This window comes from Diadema antillarum, unplaced genomic scaffold (assembly GCF_040938485.1).
Source record: "Diadema antillarum isolate AM-2024a unplaced genomic scaffold, OU_Dant_1.0 seq00000005_RagTag, whole genome shotgun sequence".
Lineage (NCBI taxonomy): Eukaryota > Metazoa > Echinodermata > Echinoidea > Diadematoida > Diadematidae > Diadema > Diadema antillarum.
In genome coordinates, this window is record NW_027271127.1 from 338,942 (window position 1) to 363,860 (window position 24,919).

General features: G+C 41.2%; 1 protein-coding gene across 2 annotated transcripts in view; it reads right to left on the reverse strand.

Annotated features, from left to right (window-relative positions):
• LOC139724934 (cytoplasmic FMR1-interacting protein 1-like) overlaps window positions 1-24,919 on the reverse strand; it is an 83,749-nt gene that overhangs the window by 56,008 nt on the left and 2,822 nt on the right. For both annotated transcript variants that reach the window (XM_071636055.1, XM_071636054.1), the window contains exons 2-4: window positions 16,390-16,680; window positions 13,858-13,935; window positions 10,877-10,978 (exon numbers count right to left, since the gene is read on the reverse strand). In XM_071636055.1, coding sequence (XP_071492156.1) covers window positions 10,877-10,978; window positions 13,858-13,935; window positions 16,390-16,653 — 444 coding nt within the window. In that variant the 5' untranslated portion in view covers window positions 16,654-16,680. The remainder of the gene's footprint in view (window positions 1-10,876; window positions 10,979-13,857; window positions 13,936-16,389; window positions 16,681-24,919) is intronic.

The window sequence follows — 24,919 nt, forward strand, 5'->3', positions numbered from 1 at the left end:
CTGAGGTAATACAAATTTGTAGGTGCTTGAGCGTTATCAAGTCAATGCATGGTTTAAAAAAAACTCACCTCCCATAGACATAACACATAAACGTGGCTGATTTTGATACCTTGCCTTTAATCATAATTTCCAGTAATATGACGTCATCAAATTTCAAAACAATGACATGGACTTGAAAGAGAAATGTTCAAAGCACAACATATCTGAATTTAGGATAATATTGAGCTAAAACAACAGAGATACTAGCAAATGAATGTCAGAAACAGTACCTCAAAAAATGTAATTCCACTTTTTTTAATTCAGATGGCGATATGATGACGTCATATATATGGAAATATTGATACTTGAAATGTTATTTACAATTCATATGCTTTTGTAATATGCAATAAAAACATAGGGAGCTAAAGAGCTATGGCGAAATAAACAAAGACATGTTTTTTCACTATATTTGCACATAGACGCGCACGCGGAATTCCAACTTTGACGCCAGTGCATTCTTTGTTATAGGTCAAAATCGATCGGAAATCAATGAATAGTGTTACTTAATGTATCAGAAATTCAAAACAGTAAAAAAATTTGCATTTTCATGTTGTTTACGTGCTGTGCGCGCTAAAATGCGCTGACCAATGCGTACGCGCAGAATTTTTTTGAAACGCTTAAAATTGTCTGAAACTTCGAGATTTCCCATTGGGAAGTCGTTTTGAAAATTGATGCGTGCTGATAACCTTGGTTATCAGCATTAAAAACGAAGATCAAACGTGACCTGAACTTTAAGTCCACCAAAAATGATACAGAAATGATATTTAGTTATGAAGTTATGTTTGATCATGTGACATTGTCCGAAAATCACAAAATGGCGCCTAGATGATGTCACAGATAGTATGCTATTGTCATGAAAATGTTATTGTGGCTAGATATTGTCATGATATATGTTGACTGAAAATTTCATGTTATTCCGTCATGTCATTGTTGAGATATAGACGACACAAAATTGTCCAGAAAGAGAAAAGAACTAAAAAAAAAAGGAGGATTTTAGCAAACACAATAGGTGATTGTGTAACAAAATTGATTACTAGTGTAATGTCACTGTACATTGTATTGGCCACTACACACTCTTCTATAGATCTCTTCACACTTCTTTCTTTCCCTCGCTCTCCTTCCCATTCTCCTTACTCTCTCTCTCCCTCTCTCTTCCTCTGTGTATGTGTGTGTGAGTGGCCCGTCTGCGTGTGTTTGTAGTTGCTGTGTGTATTAATTATACACACAGGGTGTGTCATTGTGTTACGTACATGTGTAGGCCTGCAGCACAGGCGCGCAGCCAGCCTTGCAGGGATTGGCTGTGTGTGCGCGTATAGGCTGTACGGAGTACGAGTGTGGACACAGTAGATCAGATTGGAGACAGAAGGGCTAGGGATTGGATGTGTCTAGCGATGTCAGGCTACTCGGCCGGGACACGAGACGGAAAGGAATAAATGCTGAAGTTAGAACAGTAAAGGTACATCATCTTTGTGCTGGATGCATTAATCATACTCTGTGGAATCAAAGAGAGTGAGGAGAGGTGTGAGAGGGATAATTGCAATGACAATTTAAACACTGGATCCAGATTGGAATCCCCAACCCGAGTGGTGAAAGTGGTTACGTTACAAGTGGTGGCAGCGGTGGGATTAGTGTCAAAGCCTGTGGTGATAAGAGCTACAGCTGTACATTTTATTGGGAATTCCCATATTATTCTTCTCCAAGTGCCAATGTTTCTGTAGCCAGAATCAATGCTGCTGTGTATTCTCCATGATATCTACCAGTGTTGGCCTAAAATCTTCGTGTTTGGAACCATCAGACTCAAACCTAACCTGGGGCCAGAGCTTGGCATGTACAAGATGGCTCAGCATTAATACACATTATGAAGCTTTGCAGATAGGACACTGTGACTCTCATGGACCTTGTTAAGACGTCACTGCAGCGATGTCAAGGCACCTGAGAGCTGTCCGCTTCATTTCCCTGCTGGCAAAGCGTTTGACAGAAGAAGGGAAGGAACCCAGGGCCAGTGTGGATAAGAGGAGTATACTCAAGGCAGCTGTGTGTTCTCTGCCCCAAGGAAAACTGAAGAAACAGCTCCAGAAATATTGCCCTATTTATTGTCGGAAGTTCCAGAGATGTTTAAAAGAGGCAAGAGAGCAACGTGGCATGGGGAGAAAGTTCAACAGAGCAACCCCAGACTCCCATCTCCCTCACACCCTCCACACCACGGGTTGCAGCTTGCAAGATATCTGGAGTGGCATGCAACTGGCAGCAACACAGCAGAAACAGCAGCAGTCAGCATCAAATCTCATGGCTGTCATGTACAATTCCAGTAAATACAAGGAGATCACTGAATTACAGCGCTGGTGGAAAAATGCAGTGACTAAAAGGGACAAAGGAAGTGATGCTGTGGAGTTGTGTAGGAGAGAGTCAACGTTTCTGTACCACCGTAATGTTGGCTCTTTGCACACACTAATGAATCATTCTCTTTGGAGATTGTCAAGAGATGCCGACAGAATCCTACAAAGTGAAGATATCCAGAGGGCTTCAGAGCTAGGAAAGCATATCTTCAGCCTATTGTCAAGCACAGTATCGAAACTGGCGATGCAAAGCCAGTCAAGGAGAAGCCACGTCGTCAACCAGCCTGCAACCAGGAAGAAATAGACAAACAGGTTCAAGACCTACAGCGAAGAGGGGTTATTGAATCCTCAAACAGTCCTTGGGCAGCAAATGTCGTCTTGGTGAAGAAGAAAGACGGTACAAAGCGCCTATGTATTGACTACAGGCCGTTAAATGATGTGACGATCAAGGACGCCTATCCTGTACCCAGGATTGATGAAACACTGGATGCCCTGGGACGAGCGAAGTGGTTCTCCACTTTGGACTTGTCCTCCGGGTACTGGCAAGTTGCCTTAGACGAGGATGCTCAGGAGAAATCAACATTTGTCATAAGGAATGGGCTCTACAAGTGGAAAGTGATGCCCTTTGGGCTTGCCAATGCCCCTGCGACCTTCGAGAGGCTCATGGAGAGGGTTATGAAGGGCCTACAGTGGGACATTTTATTGATCTATCTAGACGACATCATCGTCTTTGGTAGAACAGTCGAAGAGGAGATTCAGCGCTTGCGCATCACATTCTTCCGACTGAAGGAAGCAGGACTCAAACTAAAGCCAAACAAGCGTCACCTTTTCAGAAAGTCAGTGCTGTACTTGGGTCACATTGTATCGGCTGACGGCGTTTCTACTGATCCTGAGAAGGTAAAGGCAATTGCAGACTGGCCTGTCCCCAAATGCAAGAAAGAAGTAAGAAGTTTCCTCGGGCTCGCATCGTATTATCGGCGTTTCATTCGAGGATTTGCCGACATTGCTGCCCCTCTCCATGACCTCACTGCCCCTCTCCATGACCTCACTGCAAAGGCAATACCCTTTGTATGGTGTGAAAGCTGCCAGAGTGCATTCATTGAGCTGAAGGAAAGGTTGCAAAGTGCCCCAATATTGGCATATCCGTTGCCAGAGGGTGACTTTATCCTGGACACGGATGCAAGTGCTGATGCCAAGGGTGGTGTGTTGTCACAATTGCAGGATGGGAGCGAGAGGGTCTTGGGTTATTTCAGCAGAAAGTTCAGTAAGCCCGAGAAAAACTACTGCGTCACTCGGCAAGAACTGCTTGCCGTAGTGACCTCTCTCAAACAGTTCAGGCAGTACCTGTACAGACGCAAGATCACCGTGAGGACTGACCATGCTTCCCTCCGATGGCTACTCAACTTCAAATATCCTGAGGGCCAAATGGCCAGGTGGTTAGAACAGATATCCGAGTACGACATGACCATTTAGCACAGGGCCAGAGCAAAGCATGGAAATGCAGATGGCCTGTCACGGATGAAGTGCATGCAATGTGGCCGCCAGGAGGACGCTGGGGAGACTGGCGACTAGGTAACCCCAGAGACTGTCATTGGGGAAGACAGGAGCGTGCGGAGCACTGGGTTTCAGCCGTCATTGACAATGGCAGATGTACGAAAAGCTCAACTTCGTGATGACACAATGACTTGGCTTCTGAGAGCCAAAGAGAGTGGAGAGAACAGACCAGCATGGGAGACTGTTTCAGATCAATCACCAGCTGCCAAGCTGTGGACCCCTTGGTGGACATTTTGGGTTGAAAAAGACCCTGGAAAAAGTAAAGGCCCAGTTTTACTGGCCCAAAATGACTGCTGATGCGAGGTCCAGCCTCAGAAAATGCGATCTGTGTGAAAGAAGAAAGTCTCCCCCGACGAAATGGAAAGCTCCACTCAAGCAACATCGTGTAAGTGCCCCAATGGAAAGAATTGCAATAGACCTTGTAGGCCCACTTCCGAAGACCAAACAAGATAACAAATGGATTTTGGTTGTAGGAGACTATGCGACAAAGTGGATGGAATTGTACCCTCTGCCAGATGCCACAGCAGAGACAGTGGCGAGACTCTCGTGGAACAATTTGTTTGTCGTTTTGGAGTGCCACAGGAACTCCACTCAGACCAAGGAACAAATTCTGAGAGTTGCCTCTTCTCGGAGAGGTGTAGCCTCCTGGGCATCAGAAAGACACACACCACCGCATATAATCCAAAATCTGATGGACTCGTGGAACGTTTTAACAGGACCCTGTTAAAAGTAGTTTCCATACTCTGTGAAGAGGACAAACGCCATGAGTGGGACGAATACTTGCCATATGCAACAAGTGCATATCGGGCTACCCCACAGGAGTCCACGGGTGAGACCAATAATATGCTGATGCTAGGGCGGGAAGTCTCCATCCCTGCCGACTTCACCATGCCCTCAATACCATCCGAGGAGGAGACCTTGGGTGATTTTGCAGAGGATCTGAGGAACCGTCTACAGACAGCCTATAGGTGAGCAGAAGAATCTTTGAAGAAAAGTGCGGTCCGCCAGAAACGGCAGTATGATCGACATACCCAACACCCAAGGATCAACGAAGGGACGTTCATTTGGCTACATGATTCCACTCGCAAGAAAAGGATGTCGCCAAAGCTCAAGTTGAGATGGACAGGTCCCTATTTGGTTGTGTCCAAACTCTCGGATGTGACCTTCAGGATACAAGCATCTGAAAGGTCCAGACCAAAGGTGGTCCACAGTGACCGTCTTAAGCCCTACCAGAGCAAAGACAGGTCGACCTGGAAGTATCAGAAACCTGCGGATGTGGTCACACACGACATTGAAGACCTGGCTGGCTCACAAAACCCAGGCAAAGGTCAAGCAAGTAATGATGTTGGCTCACCCATAGCTCATCCTGGTTCTCAGGTATATGACGAACCAGCAGGAGAGCCTGTCGAAGCTGTACAAGAAGAATCTGGCAGGTCAAGCCGGTACCCCATGCGGCAACGTTGCAAAACGCAATTTTTTAGTAATTCGTAATTTGTTTCCGTTTATCCTGTTAGAGGGCAGACAGGGATAACTGTCGTGGATGGTATGACTGCAGGAAGTGCGGCAAAGACTACCGTGAAAGGAGGAGCCTTGACTTTCATTTGAGGAAGGTGCATGGAATCTACCGTGGCAGAGAATTCAAGTGCCAGGAGTGTGATTATATCGGGAACAAACTTTTCAACCTGAAGCGTCACGTGGGCTTTATGCATAGCTGTAATTGAGACCAGTCCTCCCGGAGGGACAGGAGAAACGTGATGCAAAACAGCGTTTCCCGACGTCGGAGGTCAGCGTGCCATCTCATTCGGATCCACCATCTACCTCCGCTAATCTGCCCACCTCATCTGATAGGCCTGTCGACATTCCAAGGCAACCTCAGGCCGACCAAAGTCCAGCTGTTCTCTCGATAGCGGCTTCACCTACGCCCCTCTCCGTTTCTACCCCGCAAGTCCAGGCATCCATATGGCACCTCCGCCTCAAGGAAAACCTCGGGCTATGCTCCTGCGAGCAGCACTGGAAAATGGTCTTAGCTCTGCAGACGACTCTGACAACGACGAGGATCCTGGTGAGGAGCCGACCCCTACCCCTGGTGAGGAAAAGGACTAAGTCATCGCATCAGTGGTGGAGAAGATCTGCGTCCGCTACTACATCGGCAGGGAGGTAGTTCGCCAAGTCGAGCAGACAGACACTTTACCGAAAGCTTGTGCCAAAGTCATGGGTTCTAAATAATCAGCATCAGTGTCACAATGAACTGCCCAAGTGGAACTAATTCTTACCTTGCCATTGTTATGTTGTTTAGTTACTGGTAGTTATTGCGATAAGTCTCGCAGGTGTTATTGAGAAATTATACATTTTTTATTGGTGCCTTTCTTCCCTGTTTGGATGACCTGCCAAGTTATGTTTCTATTTTCAGGGAGATCTGTAAGAATGACACTTTTCTTATGTGAGTGACTGAGAAGACGGGTATCGTCATAAGTTACTGCATTCCATGAATAACTACCGTCCATTTTTTTTTATGTGCAAGTCGTTTCTCGGCATGAATGCTTTAGGTTTATGTACAGCATTGACAGTAAGTAAAGTTTGGTGCAAAAAATAACGGCACTGGAGGTATTCATTTGTATGTAATTTGGAGCATATGCCATTGGTTTCTAACTCAAAAAATCTAGTGGTTTTAGTGATGTGTTGTATGAACACCTTGTTCATGGACTACTGTAAATGTCAATATTTTCGCGCGATTAATTTTTCGCGCTGAGCGGCTCGAAAACGTATTCGCGGGTTCTTAAATTCGCGCTCCGCAGCAGGTTACTTTACTGTAGTACACATTCACTGCTTTCATCCAAAGCCTCTGCTACATAGCTTGCTATGCCAGCGTACGACAAGGGACGTAGCGAGCGGCTCGACTGCGAGTACAAGCACTCAAATACGTAGTACAGCTGTGACTCTAGTACCGTAGTCACGGGGGACTGTAGCATCGATGCGTGCGGTGCACACATGCATGCTACAGTACACAGCAATCTAGGGTATCATCTCTTCGCACAGTACTAGTAGCGTAAACATGCCTGTACATTGTACTACGTAGCAGTATCATCGATGAAGCGCACACAATTCATCCCGTTCAAAATGTGCGTAGAAAATTGTGACGATATATTTGCGCGTTTTTGAATTCGCGCTTGCCGAGCGTAGCGCGAAATCCGCGAAAATTAATGTACCGCGAAAATTTCCACGTTTACAGTAGATCGAGTTGGAAATTATTGAAATGAAAGTGGGAACCGAATGTTAAAGGAGTAATAATGGAGATGATTATCTCTCGAAGGTTAATTTTATGTGAATACTGGGTAATGTCTGCGCATTTACAGAGTGCATGGGCATATTGTTTACTATATACGTGTATGTTAAATTGAAGAATTCAGTGATATATCATTACACGTGGAATAGATTAAGCCACTGACAGTAGTTTGAGTTAAACTATGTAACATCATTGGTTGTGACACAGTATTGGATACTCAGACATCGATTTTGTACTCTTGAAGTGTCAAGATAGTAGGTCGACGGTTCGCCAAGTGGATTGCATAACGTTCGAAGCATTTATCGTGTTCCAAAATTTTATCATAATTATATTCAAGAAGAAGTGCGCATTTGGATGTGTCAAACACACATTAGTTTGGTACATTATTGGTACTGAGTAGGGCATAGAATGAGCCTTATCGATTGAAAAAGATGGTATTACTGTATTCATTTGGATATGTTCAGTGTTATATTTGATGTAACGTTACAGCAGCATCCCGTAGGACCATCAGTCAATGGGTTTGTGTAAATAAGTTTGGTTTTGTAAAGAAACTTTTAAAAGACAGTTGATGTTCGGGATAATGTTTGAAAAATATTCAATTTTGTTAAAGCATTGTTTTAAGTAATGTTTCAAATTTAGAGGGAGAGCTGTGTAACAAAATTGATTACTAGTGTAATGTCACTGTACATTGTATTGGCCACTACACTCTTCTATCTCTTCACGCTTCCTTTCTTTCCCTCTCTCTCCTTCCCATTCTCCTTACTCTCTCTCTCCCTCTCTCTTCCTCTGTGTATGTGTGTGTGAGTGGCCCGTCTGCGTGTGTTTGTAGTTGCTGTGTGTATTAATTATACACACAGGGTGTGTCATTGTGTTACGTACATGTGTAGGCCTGCAGCACAGGCGCGCACAGCCAGCCTTGCAGGGATTGGCTGTGTGTGCGTGTATAGGCTGTACGGAGTACGAGTGTGGACACAGTAGATCAGATTGGAGACAGAAGGGCTAGGGATTGGATGTGTCTAGCGATGTCAGGCTACTAGGCCGGGACACGAGACGGAAAGGAATAAATGCTGAAGTTAGAACAGTAAAGGTACATCATCTTTGTGCTGGATGCATTAATCATACTCTGTGGAATCAAAGAGAGTGAGGAGAGGTGTGAGAGGGATAATTGCAATGACAATTTAAACACGGGATCCAGATTGGAATCCCCAACCCGAGTGGTGAAAGTGGTTACGTTACAATATGCTGATAGCGTATCACCTAATTATGGCACTACTATGTGTACAGCAGATAAGAATTGCAAATTTATACTTGATATTAATACCATTGTTATTGCAGACTAGAGATGGTATTGTATTGCTTTAGGGTAATGGATATGGCAGAAAATTATTTCAGAGACAGAGACAGACACACTGGGCTAAGGCTTAAAGAAGACAAAGAAACATAAGCACATACAAACACATATCCACATGCACACAAGCAGACACAAACATACATTCTGCACCTGTATACTTACATACCCAGTGCAGACGCACACTTAAAACCAGAAATTTTCGTGAACATGAAACTTTAAAGGACAAGTTCACCTTCATAAACATAAGGATTGAGAGAATGCAGCAATATTAGTAGAACACATTAGTGAAAGTTTGAGGAAAATTGGACAATCGATGCAAAAGTTATAAATTTTTAAAATTTTTGTGTTGGAACCGCTGGATAAGGAGACTACTAAGGCTCGTGATGTCATATGAGTACAACAGTATAACGAAAATATAAAGAAAATTCAACATATTTTCACTTTTTTTGCATAATAAAAGAGCACTTGACTTGCCTCTTTCTAAAGGCAATGGGAATAATATTACCCATAACATGTCAGTAACGAGTCAAGGGAATGTGTACTTTTTTCAAAAGATGAAATTTTGTGAAATTCTCTAAATATTTTCCTTATATTGTTGTATGCATGTGACATCATACACTGCAGTAGTCTTCTCATCCAGCGGTGACTGCACAAAAACTTCAAAAATTCATAACTTTTTAATGGATTGTCCGATTTTCCTCAAACTTTCAATGATGTGTCCTACAAATATTTATACATTCTCTCAATCCTTATGTTAATGAAGGCGATCTTGTCCTTTAACGAGGAGCCAAGATTCGCAAGCAAAATACACGCCAAAGTTTTTTTCTACACAATGCACTGAATGAAAGTACAATGCTGTAAACTGTACTAGGTATGCAAGTTGATTTGCACCACTGCTAAAACAGTTAGACCTAGTGCACAATCAACTGCTTTTCCAAATTTAACCCAACAGTGTTTGACAGGCATCAAAACAAATACGTTTGTACTTTCTGATGCGGTCATGATATTTCATTTAATAAAAGCCCCATAATACTGAGTCAGGCAAAAATTTCATTTAATTTCGAGTTTCTTCATTTCACCAAAGCAAGGAACATGAATTAAAAAAAACCAAACAAACATATACAACTACATGTAGGAACATATCATTTAAACAGTGAAAAAAAATATATACAATGAAAATTAGGTACAGAGATTTACAGGTAAGCTGTGGCAGGCAGCAGTCAGAAGGAAGTGTCCCTTGTTTTCGGCTGACCAAAAATTTGTTAAACTATTCATTCAACTTTAATTATCTAATGTGTTCAAGGCATGAAAGATGTGAGAACAGGACAAGACAAAGACAAACCAAAACACACAATGACAAACAAACAGAATACAGAATGTCTCATAACATAAAGGATAAGAAAAAAATACTCTTGACTTCAAGGAGTGGATCGCATGCTATAATTATGAATTTGATTATCAAAAGTAAACAAATCTAAGAGTCTTTAGTAATGATAAATTTTTACAAAGATACATAAAAATTCCTGCTTGATTATTCAACCGCAATATCTCCATTTAGTTCTCGAGGTGCTCATAATTTTTTCATGGTCAGCAATCTGCGATTGTATCTGGCTTTACACTACACTCAAGAACACATGACTAGATTTTCCTAAACAGGCTCTTATCTCTGGTAAAACATCCCTGCAAGGATCACTTAAAGGGGAAGTCCAGACGATTTTCATAATCTTACATCACATAGTATATTTAATCAATAGCTCCATGTATAGATTTGTGGAATTTATTGTGGCCCTGAGGCAGAGAAACCAATAACCTGAAAAAAACCAAGAACAGCAAGAATGAGCAAGAATGATGACATACGAAGCTTATACATTTCAGAAATGTAGTAATGTAATTCCATTACAATACTACTTGCTTAATAAGTTCACATGTGTAGAATTTAGGCATGCTTTCTTCTTTCATTGTGCTTCCTTGAGCCCCCAATCATGCATTCTTATTGTGAAGCTGCCATGTCATAATCCTCGTTCATTGTGATTTGTTATAAACTTTGAAAAACATTCTTATTCCTCATCACAATCACTATAAATTCTGATACTCTTTACCCAGTATGACCAACTTATACTTGCTCAAATGTAAAAGTCTGAAAATCATCCGGAGGTCTCCTTTACTGGAAAACATATCTAATAAACCCAAATAGTTTCAGAGAAAATGTGACATTTACAGAGATCCATTGCTGTAACAGTTATGATGACTTTAATCACAAAATGATGATTCATGAATTTCAACAATTAAGCTTGTTCAGAGCTTCCTACTCACCTGGAAGTGCATAAATGCTGTTAGCTTGGCAATCTCTGGTTTCATGATCTCAACGAATGTCTCTTTGATTTCCCTTCTGTTCTCTTGTAGGTTTGATTTGATCTGAAATAGAATACATACATGTAAAATATACAGTGTCAAAAAAGGAGAGTTCGACTACTAGGTAGGTGCAAAGTCACTCCACATTCAAGGTGACTGAATATTAAGGACTATAATACGATCAAGATACAGAATGGCAGAAAATTCATCAGGATCCAGAATAGATACAAGTACATTGGAGTTTTTCAGATTTATGTTCTAACCCAATAGTGATATTGATAACAAACACATATCTGCATACAATTGTATCATGTATGTCATCAACTGACAAGTCTCTCAATGACCTCTACATATTCACCGAATGTCCTTCTTGCACCCATCAAATTTATCGTAAACCTAGCAGTGATGAATTTGAAAGGGAAAGGGGCTGTTATTGCTAAATCACTGATCGTTTAAATGTGACTTTATGACAGCTTCATGTACACACCAATGGAGAGTGATATATGGTGACATCAACTCTAATTCATATGTGACTGCAACCACATCACTATTCACTTAACATGAAACTGTAAACTGTTCGGTATCTTTGAACTTTTACGAGATACCGAGAAAACACTTTAATATGATATAATACAGAGCATACCATTTTAAGAGGAATTCAAAGTTTATTTGATGAAAATCGGGTTTGGAATGACTGAAGCATCCAAAAACAAAGTAAAACAAAACAATTGTAACAAGGAAAAGTAGAAATTACGCGGTGCGTAATATATGTCCCCGCCGGAAGTAGCATTTTGTAGCAAAATGTGCAATATAAGTCAAAAATCAAGGTCAAAGGTCAAAGAAGTCAAAGGTCAAAATTCTGTGTAGAAGTTTTGAAGCCCTCACCTAGTGCCATCACATAAAGCAAACGGAATCGAAATCGGGTTAGAAATGGCGAAGGAGTAGCATTTTGTAGCAAAATGTACAATATAGGTAAAAAATCAAAGTCAAAGGTCAAAGAAGTCAAAGGTCAAAATTCTGTGTAGAAGTTTTGAAGCCCTCACCTAGTGCCATCACATAAAGCAAACGGAATCGAAACCGGGTTAGAAATGGCGAAGGAGTAGCATTTTGTAGCAAAATGTACAATGCTGTAGGTCAAAAATCAAGGTCAAAGGTCAAAATTCTGTGTAGAAGTTTTGAAGCCCTCACCTAGTGCCATCACATAAAGCAAACGGAATCGAAATCGGGTTAGAAATGGCGAAGGAGTAGCATTTTGTAGCAAAATGTACAATATAGGTCAAAGGTCAAGGTCAAAGGTCGCGACTGAAATTCTGTGTAGAAGTTTCAAAGCTCCCATGTAGTGCTATCATATAAAGCAAACAGAATCAAAATTGGCTCATAAATGACAGAGAAGTAGCAAATTGAACATTTTGATCACACACGGACGCACACACGGACGGACGCACGGACGCACGGACGCACGGACAACCTTACGGTGATATGCTTGTGTGTCTACCCCTTTGTTCTCCCTTTTGTTAAAACAGACACACAAGCAAAAATTTTAGCCACACAAGCCTGACGGAATAAAGGCCATCTATTGTGCACTATTGTTCTCCTAGCCACACAAGCATACTCTCGTTAGCACGGACGCACGGACGGACGCACAGACACACACACGTACGGAGCCCGTTTCATAGTCCCCTGCTCGAACTCGTTCGGCGGGGACAATGAAGTGTGGGTCCCACACTTTATTAGAATTGCTCTTTTTTGGATATCTCAGCCGTTTCAAAACTAATTTTCGTCAAATAAACGTTGAATTCCTCATAGAATTACATGTTCTTTCATATTTCATAAGAAGTTTCTCATTATGTCACCAAAAAATGTTTGAAACCTGAAATTAGGTCTCAACCAAAACTGTACGACCCCTTTAATGTGCAAAACAAGCCTACAGGATAAGCCCCTACTACTGACTTCATTGTGGGATTCTGTAAGACAACCACTTGAAACCAAATCCCTGGGAATTGATTGAAGCATAAATCAACTTAAATGAACAATTCTGAGATATGAAGAAAATCAATATGTACAAAATAGTATCGTACAGGAATAACACTGTAAACAAATTTACTCAGAACCCAGGCATCTTTCAAACTATGGAAACTATGGAACTCTTTTGATTCATCAGCATTTCAGGAATATAATGTTGTCAAATGGCATGAAGCTATTGCCAGTATGGTACCAAACGAAAATGGCAAAACACAAAATACTGTAATAAGAATACAATGACATCATTGAACATAATGATAAAGAGATGACAATGGATTTTAATCATTGTACATTGTGTCTATGATGCAAGTGCCTGTGTAATAAGCCTGAACAAAAAAAGCCACAGAAACATTTCAAGTTTTGAATTATTTTCTTGATTATATGATACTATACACTTTGTTTGAATAACCAACCCCCCCCCCCAATAAAAACAAAAACACGCCAACAACAACACTGAATTTCATCGCCATATCAAGCCTGATATGGTAACATTTGATTGCAGTGTGATGAGAATACAAATTATCTTGGCATTTCACCATAATCCATCAAATCCTTTTCTGAGCTTTTGCACGGAGGTACTGTATGTGGAAAAATTTTTTTATAACTGGACAAGAAGTGCATGGAAATGCAACAACAGCCATGACAGCGTAAAAAAGGTGCTTTCCATAAAAAGATGGTTTCACACACCATTTTTCTGAAATTCTTCGCCATACCTTGATATAAGATTGGTGAAAATTGAGCGAAAACATCATACCTACAAACTGTTTCTAATCAGGACCTGAAATATTATGCATCAGTTTGTCTTTGTATGGTATTCATATTTGCAAGGTAATTCTTTTTAAACATGATATCACTCAAGTAGTTTTCAGAGAGTTGGAACAAACCCTACATATCACATGGCAAGGGGAATGTGTTCTTACTGAGGGCACAGCTCTTGCGCAGCTCCTCCATGTGTACAACATGACTGCATGCTCTTCTCCTTCTTTCAAAATTTTATTCTGCAGGGCAAAGAAATATGAGAATTTCAGAAGTCAATTGATATGAAAATAAATATTCATCAGGTAAAATAATGGATAACTGTCAATAGCTTTTTTCCTTTTCCCTTTATACATGCATGGGATTGAAAAGAACATAGAAACATTTCAAAAACTATTTAGAAACTGATCTAAGCTCACCTGAGTATTGCAAAGGTCATCTTCCACAATTCTGGAAGGGGGGGGGTAGAAAACTTTGGGAGCTTTGGGGTACCATCCATTTGTTCACTGATTTACATTTATATCAAATATAGTATTCTATCACAACGGCAATCAACACCTGTGACAGTAGACCATGCATTTTCAAAAAGAAGATCAAAATGTGAAAACTGACCCCACATTTGGTAATACAATGTATAACAAATGTCAGATAATGAATAATTGCAATAGCTCATTTCAGCCTTCTGCTCAGGTGAGCTTTAAAATCCAACAAATTAAACAAGCCATCCATCTATTTTCATTTTCATGTCTAACAAAGGAAATAAAAGCCATATCGAAAGTTATTTTTGAAGGTAATGAAAACAAGAGACCCGCGGGTCACGCGCTCACCTGAGTATCGCAATTTCACCTTCCATGCATTCTTGCACACTCTTACCTGAGAACATTGGAAACTTTAGGTCTGCATATGGAGGTTGAGGGGGGGGGGGGGCCTAGGGTTAGGGTTAGGGTTAGGGTTAGGGTTGAGGGGGGGGGGCAGGCAGTCCTGGATCTGAATCTGCAATTAACAAACTTGGAACTAAAGTCATCAATGTACAAACTCATGGTATTAACTTTGCTTTATCATTTCTGGTTCTAGAGCAGAAGATTTTACATATTCCTTAATGTGGGGGGGGGGGGGGGGGGTGGGCCCCCTAGTCCCCCCCCCCCCCCCCCCCAAGAGGGACATGGTGCCCATTTGAAGGAATTGAGATTCTATCCCCCTAGGGATGCTACCTGCTAAGTTTGGTCAAAATTCATCTTGAGGTTTTCAAGAAGAAGATGAACATGTACAATTCAGGCTCCATTACAACTGTATTGTAGGACTTCTCCCCAGCCCTCTCCTGGGTCCTAAGGGGGGGGGGGGGGGGGGCACTCCTGATTGCGCCAACCCCATGAACAAACTTGAAACTACAGTCATCAATGTACTAACTCATAGTATCATCTAAGCCCTATCACTTCTGGTTCTAGAGAAGATTTTTAAAGGTTCCTTAATTTTAGGGGGTTTGGCCCCCTAGGGACCCCCCAGGTGGGCAATGGAGCCCATTTGGGATGCTACCTACCAAGTTTGGTGAAAATCAGACATGGCGATCTCAAAGTGAAGATGAAAATGTACAATTTAGGCCCCATTAGGACCCCTCCCCACCCCCCTCCCCTGGGTCCCAAGGGGGGAACCCCTGATTCCCCCATGAACAAACTTGAAACTACAGTCATCAATGTACTTACTCAACGTATCAATTAAGCCCTATCACTTCTGGTTCTAGAGAAGAAGATTTTTAAAGATTCCTTAATTTTAGGGTGTTTGGGCCCCCCTGGGGCCCCCCAGGTGGGCCATGGTGCCCATTTGAACAAATTGAGATCCTATCCCCCTAGGGATGCTACCTGCCAAGTTTGGTGAAAATCGGTCATGGGGTTCTCAAGAAGAAGATGAAAATGTAAAAAGTTTACGCACGACGGACGACGCATGACGGACGACGCACGACGGACGACGCACGACGCACGACGGACGCCGGACGAAGAGCGATCGCAATAGCTCACTTGAGCCTTCGGCTCAGGTGAGCTAAAAACAACAACAGATCAACAAAATCTTAAACAAAAGGAAAAAAAAACATATAAGGAGCAGCAGTGAATTGAGTAATTTGATGGAAGAATCTACCATCGATGATAGTAACCTGTAGGGGCTATCATTTATCTGCCTTGGTTAAATGACATAATACTCTTCTCCCATTGTTTGCTGTTGTTTACACGATATTTCAGTAATGATTTTGAAAAGAAACTGTTAATTATTTTTCCACATGCAAGGACCCTCTGCTTATACATTGTATCATCCCTGTAAATGATTCATAGTTTTCAGTGCTTTTAGGGTTTTGTTCTATCTTGGTCATTCCATTATTTTTCTAGCCCATCACATCTCCAATGTGGCAGGAATCATCCATATGTTTGCATTACTAATACATTGTAAATATTACAAAAGGAGGTTTATGCTCAATTGAACCATGCAAAATACCATGACCTAATTTAGATGATTCATAGGGTCATAATTCTTTATTTCCTTCTGCGTTTTTTGCTTTTGTTTTTGTTCATTTGCATTTACTCGTATGGGTAATTGACATTTTGCTTGGAAGCTCGGAAATGACATATTTGGGATGCTGAAAGTCTGCTATAATTTTAAAGAGTGTTCGTTGCAAACTATACTAAAATTGATCAAATAACATTCCTTACCATCTCAGAGTGTACTGTTGCTTCCTCCATGTACCGTGCTATCCCTGTGATGAAGGCTGTCCTGTCACCGAAGTTAGTATCAAAATTGGCATGGTATGTGAGGGCAATCGTCTTAGCCTCTATCAAAGGCTGTGGGTCTGGGGTTGGAATATCCTGCAGAAGGTCAACATTAGAGACTGCCTCTTCAAGGGGTACTACGTTGCTGCTCTGCTGTAGACCCTGACCAGTGGGAGGTTCTTGCTGGTCAGTTTGTTCATCTGCCATGGTCAAGGCAATCTAATAGTCCGCACACTGGTGAGAAAAAAAAAACAACACAGACAAGTATGTTGCATGTTGTGTAATTTAAAAACATAAAAGACGTACCTATCAGGAACCTTGATGTCACTAGCTTTTACCACTGACATATGAAAAAGTTTGGAGCATGCAACATTTTGGGATTCAGCTAGGCATTAGCTGAAATGTCTTCCTTCCGACATGAGATTCCATGTATAAGTAGCAAGGAAAGTGTGGCCATTTATTTCACCTTTGCAATCAAATTTACTAAGTTCCGAATTTGCACTACCTATTCCTATCACTGGTGTGCCTGCCAACAGATGGCAGGCACACCAGTGATAGGAATAGGTAACCTGCAAATTGAATGATCTCACTGTCAATGAAATAAACTGATATGACATTATATATTTATAAGCAATGCGAGTGCAGGCAAGACCCCGTTTTAGCAAAAAGATCTTTAAATCGATTATAAATTTCCTTACCACACAGGCTGCCATTGACTTATAATAGAAATCAAATATAATAATCAATTTTAACTCTTCATAAAACATGGCCCAGGCATTGTTTCTTTGAGGCCAAAGGGCACAGTGAAACTGAATTGCACCGGGCTGATGGTGTATATATGGAACATTATAACCCACAATTGAGCATGACAGAGTATCCTTGTTTCTTAGAGTTTGTGAAATGCAGTCCAACCTGTCTATTGCGGCCACCCAAGGAAGACGAAAAGAGTGGTCATTATATACAGGTGGCTGCTATAGACAGGTTATCTGACATTTTGTGTGGATTGCATACATGTACATTTATGTATCATGGTTGTACACATCTAAGTACTTTCATGTGTACATGTATGTATGTGCACATACACTCACTAAAAAGTATGCACAAGCTTCATGCATTGAGCATTGCCGTTATTATTATCCAATGAGCTAACTGCACACTAACGTGCATACAGGCATCAAGCTTTTCACAAATTTGTTTATTAATTATCTGAACTTAACTTATTAGCCATACATGACAGGCATGGCAACATATCGGAATTTTAAAACACACTGAATTATCAGCTGGACAATGGCTCCTTATGGGTCTGTGGCGGCTACACACAGGTTGAAAGCACATAGACCTTGTGGTTTAGTTGAACGCATCAATGCGGACGGATGGCGCAAGCTTCCTACAGACACCATATGCTATCGACTCTTCTTTAGCGCTTACACGTAGACCCATTTTCACAAGTTCGCTTTCCGGGTCTGCGCATCTTTATTATCTACTGGGGGAGACAAAAATTGTGGCCACTGGCCTCGGCAGATGGGTTGCATATCACTATGCACAGAGTCTTCAATGTGGCTTTTTTCTTCAAGGAGGGATTTCTCAGTGGCTGCATAAGCCAAATGACTGCTACAGGTGGCTGCAAAAGGCAGGTTTGACTGTATAATATCTAAAACATTGCTCACCAGGCATAACATTGATCATCATGACAGCGCTTGCAGCATGGAAGATCAGTGCTAGTACCTTGCACATATGTCAGCAGGTGAAATTTTGGCAAACTTGCACAATATGTACATTTGATAGCCTCTATTTGTATCTTGCCCATTGCTGGTGATAGACACACTACAAACTCTAAAACATGTGCTATCTCTAACTTACAGTTTGTATATCCTCGAGTTTTTGAAATTAAAACGTGGGAAAAGAAATATAAATGACGATATAACCAATCTGTATCTTTTTAATGAATCTAAAAGGTGTGTGTGTGTGTGTGTGTGTGTGTGTGTGTGTGCAATGTGTGTCTACAGTATATGTGTGTGTAATGATCCATCAGTCAAGTCTACCAACATAAGGAACGGACGACGACCCACTTAGATGGGATTGTCGTTGGGTGGGATTTAAGAAATTTTATTAATGACATAACGCCACTTTTCAGCTTTTTAATGAAGAGAAAAGATGTGTGTGCGCGGGACCAGAAAGGGCTCATGTCTTTTCTTTTTCAACGGGTGGGGAGACTGAGGGTGAATAGCATGGGGGAGGGGGAGATATGCAGGGCAAATGAAAATGGCAACCCCCCCCCCCCCTTGCTTCGACGGGAAGAATCTTTGGGCAAGAAACCCGGGAAGTCATTAACATTCTTGGGAACATTTTTTACGATTTTTTTTATTATCATTGTGTATTTTGTAGCCAAAAGTGTGTCTGGTGGGGGGGGGGGGGGGGGGGGAGGGGTAAGAAAACAATTCATGGGTTACCACGGGTATTATTTTGGTGCCGGAAGTGTCTGTGTGCGTTGGGGGGGGGGGGGGGGGGGAGAGGGGACGAAAAGACAATCCTCGAATTTCCAGGGGTGCTGTTAAAAAGTCCCATCCCATGCACCGGCTCCTCAGCTCATCAGGTGTTAGGAGGGGATGGCCATTGGTAGAAAAGGGTGTAAGGAGAAAATAGTAAAGTTTTTTCTTTTTAACTACTAAAAACACGACGAAAGAATGTCTCATGAATTTAAAAAATATGAGGTCCTCAGACCCGTGGATTTCCATAGGTGCTGCTAGTGAACATATTATAATCGCGTAAGGATCGCCCCCATGCCTTCCCATGCTTTTTTTGTGTGGCTATCTCCTCCAAAGCCGTTGGCTCCGGGCCCCCGAGACCGGTGCCATCGGAAGCGGGAGGGTTTTTCCTATTCCCCGTCCGGGTTTCGTCCGCGCTCCGCCTCCGTGTTGACGTCAAGAGCGGCACAAAAAACAGAGAAAAACAAAAGCATGCGCTGGACCCCTGCTTCAGTGGGATAATGGGGTGCCAGTGGGATAATGGGGTGCAGCGAAAGCTCTAGCGGGATAATGGGGTGCAGCGAAAGCTCTAGATCATCTTTCGTGATCGCCCAGTTGATTGCTCGCAGAGAGCGTACGCACGGTAATACATTTGTATAGGGGCCTACACGGGAACTTGCCTACAGTATTTCGCCATGGGCGATAGTTATGGGCGATAGTTATAGGCCATATGCGTGGAGTTCTGTTGTCGCAGTGGGCTTTCGGCGGGTTTTCTCTCTCGCCCGCCCAGCTGATCGTTCGCGGAGACAATGGATTATACACGCACTATGCATATATTATTGGGTACGGGCAAATACAAATGTAGATTATTGCGTAGAGTGGCCTGTACATTGCATATCATGATATGTTCTCGGTACACGGGAAGCTACGAATGCTGTATTTTATTTCGCACAACTGCAGCATCCTCTGCACCTCTCAGGTGAGTCATTGAGTTTACCCTCACAACATGTCATTGTACACAGACTGCTGTATGGCTATGTGTTTGCCTTTCATGAAAGGGATTGCAATAATGACCACGCCGCTGCATAATCTGAGCAGACGAGTCAATCAGTGTACACAATACTTTGTAAGCCCTATTGCTGCATACTGTATGTGCAACGTACGAGCAGCCTGGGTCAGCCGGGAATTGCAAATCTAAGCATTGGTATTTTATCAAATTTTAACCAAATCCACAGAATTCTTCAGGAGATATATTTATAAGGATGTTGTAGTGACGAACATTAGAATCGTGGTGTTGGTCAGTACCTACAGCTGTCTGCGTACACATGATCTGAGACTTGCGAGATTTTACTCGGTGATTCGCCTCAGCTGCGTGCTCCGGATGGACACTGTATACATCATATTGAATACAGTACGTACACACGGGAGGTGTAAGACGACTCCATGTATCACACGTCGGACATGGACGAATTAACTTTTTTTTTTCTTCCCTTCCCTAAAATGATTATTCCTCCCTATAAAATACTTTTGTTCTCTTTTTTGCGTTGTTTTTTTTTTTAATGCACATCCAAACCCTCTCAGCCCTATTCCTCCACATAAAGGGGTAAAACATTAAAAAAATGACAATACAAAACAAAACACGAAAATTGGTAAAATAAAGAAATAGGAAAAAATATAAATAAAAATTATTTGAAGTCAAAAACAAAAAACAGTGATAATCCGAGTCAGATTTTTAGGTCATTTTCTGAAAGGCCTTATTGCATTGATGCAGACACATGTTCTCGAAAGGGGGAAAAAAAAACAATGTTATCAGAAAAAAAAAAATAAAAAGACACAGAAAGAGGACAGAAAACATTCTCTGGAAATTTGTCTAGCTCTCTCTTCCTCACCATCTCTCACACTCTATTTATATCCTGTACAACTGAGCAGTGGAATAGTGTACTTCCAGCGCCAATTCTTTAAACACACACGCAAACACCACAATTTTCGATGAAAACAAACAAATATGAAATATATAAAAAAATGAAGTAAAAAAATACAGCAAAAGTACGAGTCACATGAACAGGTAGTTAAATGAAAAGATTGATTTTGTCTATATAGACACATGTTCTCCACAGGGAATTAAAGAACATCAGAAAGAAAGAGAAAGAGACGGAGAGAGAGAGGGAGAAAAAACGATGAATGATCCATCAAATGCATTTCAGGAACAAGTCATAACCCTCAGATGAGATTATCATCGGGTGGAAGGGGCACAGACGTTTTTTTTTTTCAAATAAAAATGTGGGAAAAGAAATATAAATGATGATATAACTTATTTGCATCTTTTTAATGAACCGAAAAGGTGTCTGTGTGTGTGTCTGTGTGTTTATGTGTGTGTCGTGATCAATCAAACAAGTGTGTCAACATTATGGGAAAGGACATTGCGTTGGTGGAAAAATCTTCTTTTTTTTTTCAATTAAAATGTGGTAAAAGAAGTATGAATCATGACATACAATGTACGCTACTTTCAAGCTTTCGAATGAAGATAAAACATGTGTGTCTGTGGAGGCCAGGAGGACTCATGTATGTAAAAAACCCGGGAATTAAGTTCCATTTTTTAAACTAATAACAGGGCGAAAGAAATATGAATAAATTGAAAAAAAAATATGAGGCCCTCAGACCCACGGATTTCCGCGGGTGCTGCTCGTAGACATGAATACCACAAATTCATCTTTTTTAGAGCTCTGCTGACTAGGCTTCTGGTCTCTTGCTACAAGGCACATGAATACTTTATTAATAACTCATGATGGATTGCCCTGAACACATAGAGTCTGAATTCATAGTAAAGGGTAAAATGCACCAACTGACTCCTGTGCAAAGTTGAAGTTTTGTATGGAGGGTTGAAAATAGACCAAAACCTGAACCCTAACTAAAAATAAATCTTGAATTTAATAAAACTGATTTATCATCGCTGGGGCGACAAGACCTCCTATATCTACAAAATGTCAAATGTTCCAGAGAGCAAAAAACAAACAAACAAAAACAAGACATGGCAGCCAAAGCACTACAGTGTATGTCAAATGGGACAGACTTTCCTTTGATATGCTGTGGTGGCTTCATTTTTGGGGTAAGACATCTAGGATTTGGAGAGGACATGACTTAACTGATTATCTGACCATTAATCCAAACAAAGTCATTTTACCAAAATTTGAGAAACAAGGTCTTGTCACTCCAACGACATTATGCTATCATTTTAAAATTACCTCCACCAAAATTGTACACTATTCATCTATTGCTTATATCAATGTCAGTGTTTATCTGATATAGTCTTTGAATTATCAAAGTGGGAAATGTTTTTTGTAACACCTACGTGTAGAATTACATATGGATAAACCTTAAAAAATATACCAGTTCATACACTAACTTACACGTACAATGTATATCCTCACCAAATCTGTACAGAAAGGTCATTCAAGGGAAACCACTAACCATTATAGAGTCATGTTTGTCATTTTGAATTAAACAAATCTGACACATTTATGAATCTTTACTTTGTACCGATACTACAAATGCTACATTGTACATGTTCTGTACTATGCTGTATCCATGGGTGATACATGTACAGTATAATTACACGACTGTACATTGTAATACACAAAGTACCCGTATGGAAAGTACCAGTACACAAGATTATTAAGGATTCAAATTAAAACAAACTTCCATAAAAAATGCAATCCTGAAGATGATTAAAATCAATGCTGTCAAGACACGTCCTAACCTGCATGCAGATATATTCACCATTGGCATAATTTTCGAAGACCCTGTTTACAGTGCAAGGCTCGGCCGTGGCCGAGCCGCGGCCGAGCCCACCTTCATTTCAGTGTAAATGCGCAAAAGGCCAAATGTGAGGCCAAAATTGGCCTCGCATTAGGCCACGCTCTGGAGGTGGTCTTGGCCGCCGCCGAGCTGCGGCCGAGCCCGGCCTTTTCTCAGTGTAAACGCAAACTGGGCCAAATGGGCGGCTAATTTTAGTCTGGCTTCCAAACCCTCTGCCTGTACTATTTCGGATATTCAGGATATTAACCCCCTTAACGTCGAAAACTAGTATAGTTTAAGGTTGTTTTTTCCTGCAAAAGATTTTTTCCTTCGGCAAAGGCCTTTGCCCGAACGGCGACTAAGTCGCCACAGAATTCAGTTGGCAAAGGGTCTGAAAACCGGACAATACCAAATTGCGTTGTTTACAAGCAGAGCGCCACTACGACAAAATATTGAAACGTTTGAATCAAAAGCGTGGCCTAGCCCGGCAGTGTAAACGGACAAAATTGCGGGGCTCGGCCTCGCAATGGAGGTTGGGCTCAGCTGCGGCTCAGCCCAGCCCCGCACTGTAAACGGGGTCTAAGTAACCACTACCGTATGTGTTGCTGTGTACAAGCTCTTCAACATACACATTGTTACAATACTGAGCTGATACGGTCCATTAAAATACTGCCTGCTTTGTGTGGCAAAACTCTGATCATGGGAATGTGATGATGGTTGTTTGCTATGTTTGACATACTGTAAAAGCAGACATTTTTGCATGAATAATTTTCGAGCTCAAAAGGGCAAGATAAAGTTTCGCATGTTTTTAAATCTGTGTCTAAAATACATGAACCACTGAAACATATGGCCAGCAATAATATTTGCATGCTTGTATAATTTTCACACCAGTTTCTGGTTGTGTGAGATGCCCGAAAATTTCAACACCATGAAAATTTCTTCTCTTACAGTAGTCTATGACACTTATCAGTTTAAAAGTTTTTGAAGTGGTGAAAATTTTATGGTTGTCGAGAGATAGTGATTGCTCATAACAGGTGACTGGCAGGTGAATTTGAATGTAACTTCATTGCTGGTCTCTAAAACCACTTGATTTATTAAAGTAAAGGCAATAGGCTGTCATGTTTCTGATAAGATATGTTACGTGTTATATGGTACATGGCTTCAGATTACCTCTCGGGTAGGGCAAAGTCCATATAAACCTAATGTTAGGCTATGCTCCACAAAATGCAAACATCGGCCTCTTAGCCAACTTGTACACTAAGGTGACAGGCAGAACTAACCTAGAGTATAGCTAGGTGGAAAGAGTAGAATGATGTTCGCTCCGTGGGTACAAAAATACATTGATCTGGTATTTCACATAAAACCATGTAATGTACATACTGTACACTGTACAATGTATACATGTACAAATAAGTAAACAGCTCATCTGTACGAAACTTTGTGTATGACCTAGCCAAATCTTGGTGGATTACGAAGGAGTGTCAATATCTTCTTCAAATAGTTGAATGAGATTTTGGATGTTAATGAATAGTTGTAACAGCCAAAATACAGTTACTGCATATTTTGTGTACCAGTAACTGAAAAAAAAAAACAAGTTTCAAACAAACATACATAAAAAATAAAAAAAGAAAGTCAACTTTACAACAAAGCATTCATCTACTTATCAAGAGAACAAGTCTTGATTCATCTTTACTTGCTATATTATTGTTGAAGTCATATGTTACCGACAAATCTTTTTAAGTCATGGGAGGATTACAAATATTCTTTGGTACATTTAAAGTCCTGCAAGGCTCTGTATCACAGCCCATGGGCATGCAGTCCACATTATAAACCCAACTAATGGAAGCATTCACTAATACACACAGCTCAACTTTAGCAGTGGCTCGGTGGCCCACGGCTGTTAAAAATTCTAAAGTGCAAGGCCACCAAATCTATCTGTACTTGCCCAATCAAGAAACTAATATTCAAATTCATTTATTTCAGGCCACCACATGTCTTTTTTTTTTTTTGGGGGGGGGGGGGGGGCATCAAATTTTCTGATTTAAAGATTTCAGAATGAACAGGCCACCAAACAAAAAAGTTAGTGTTGAGCCCTGAATAAGTACATGTATGTAGAATGACTCTGCCTTTATGAATATGGGTATTGATAGCAAAAGACCAATCAGTGTAATGCATGCAATTTAATCTAGATACAAGTGTTGCATCTCTGGGAT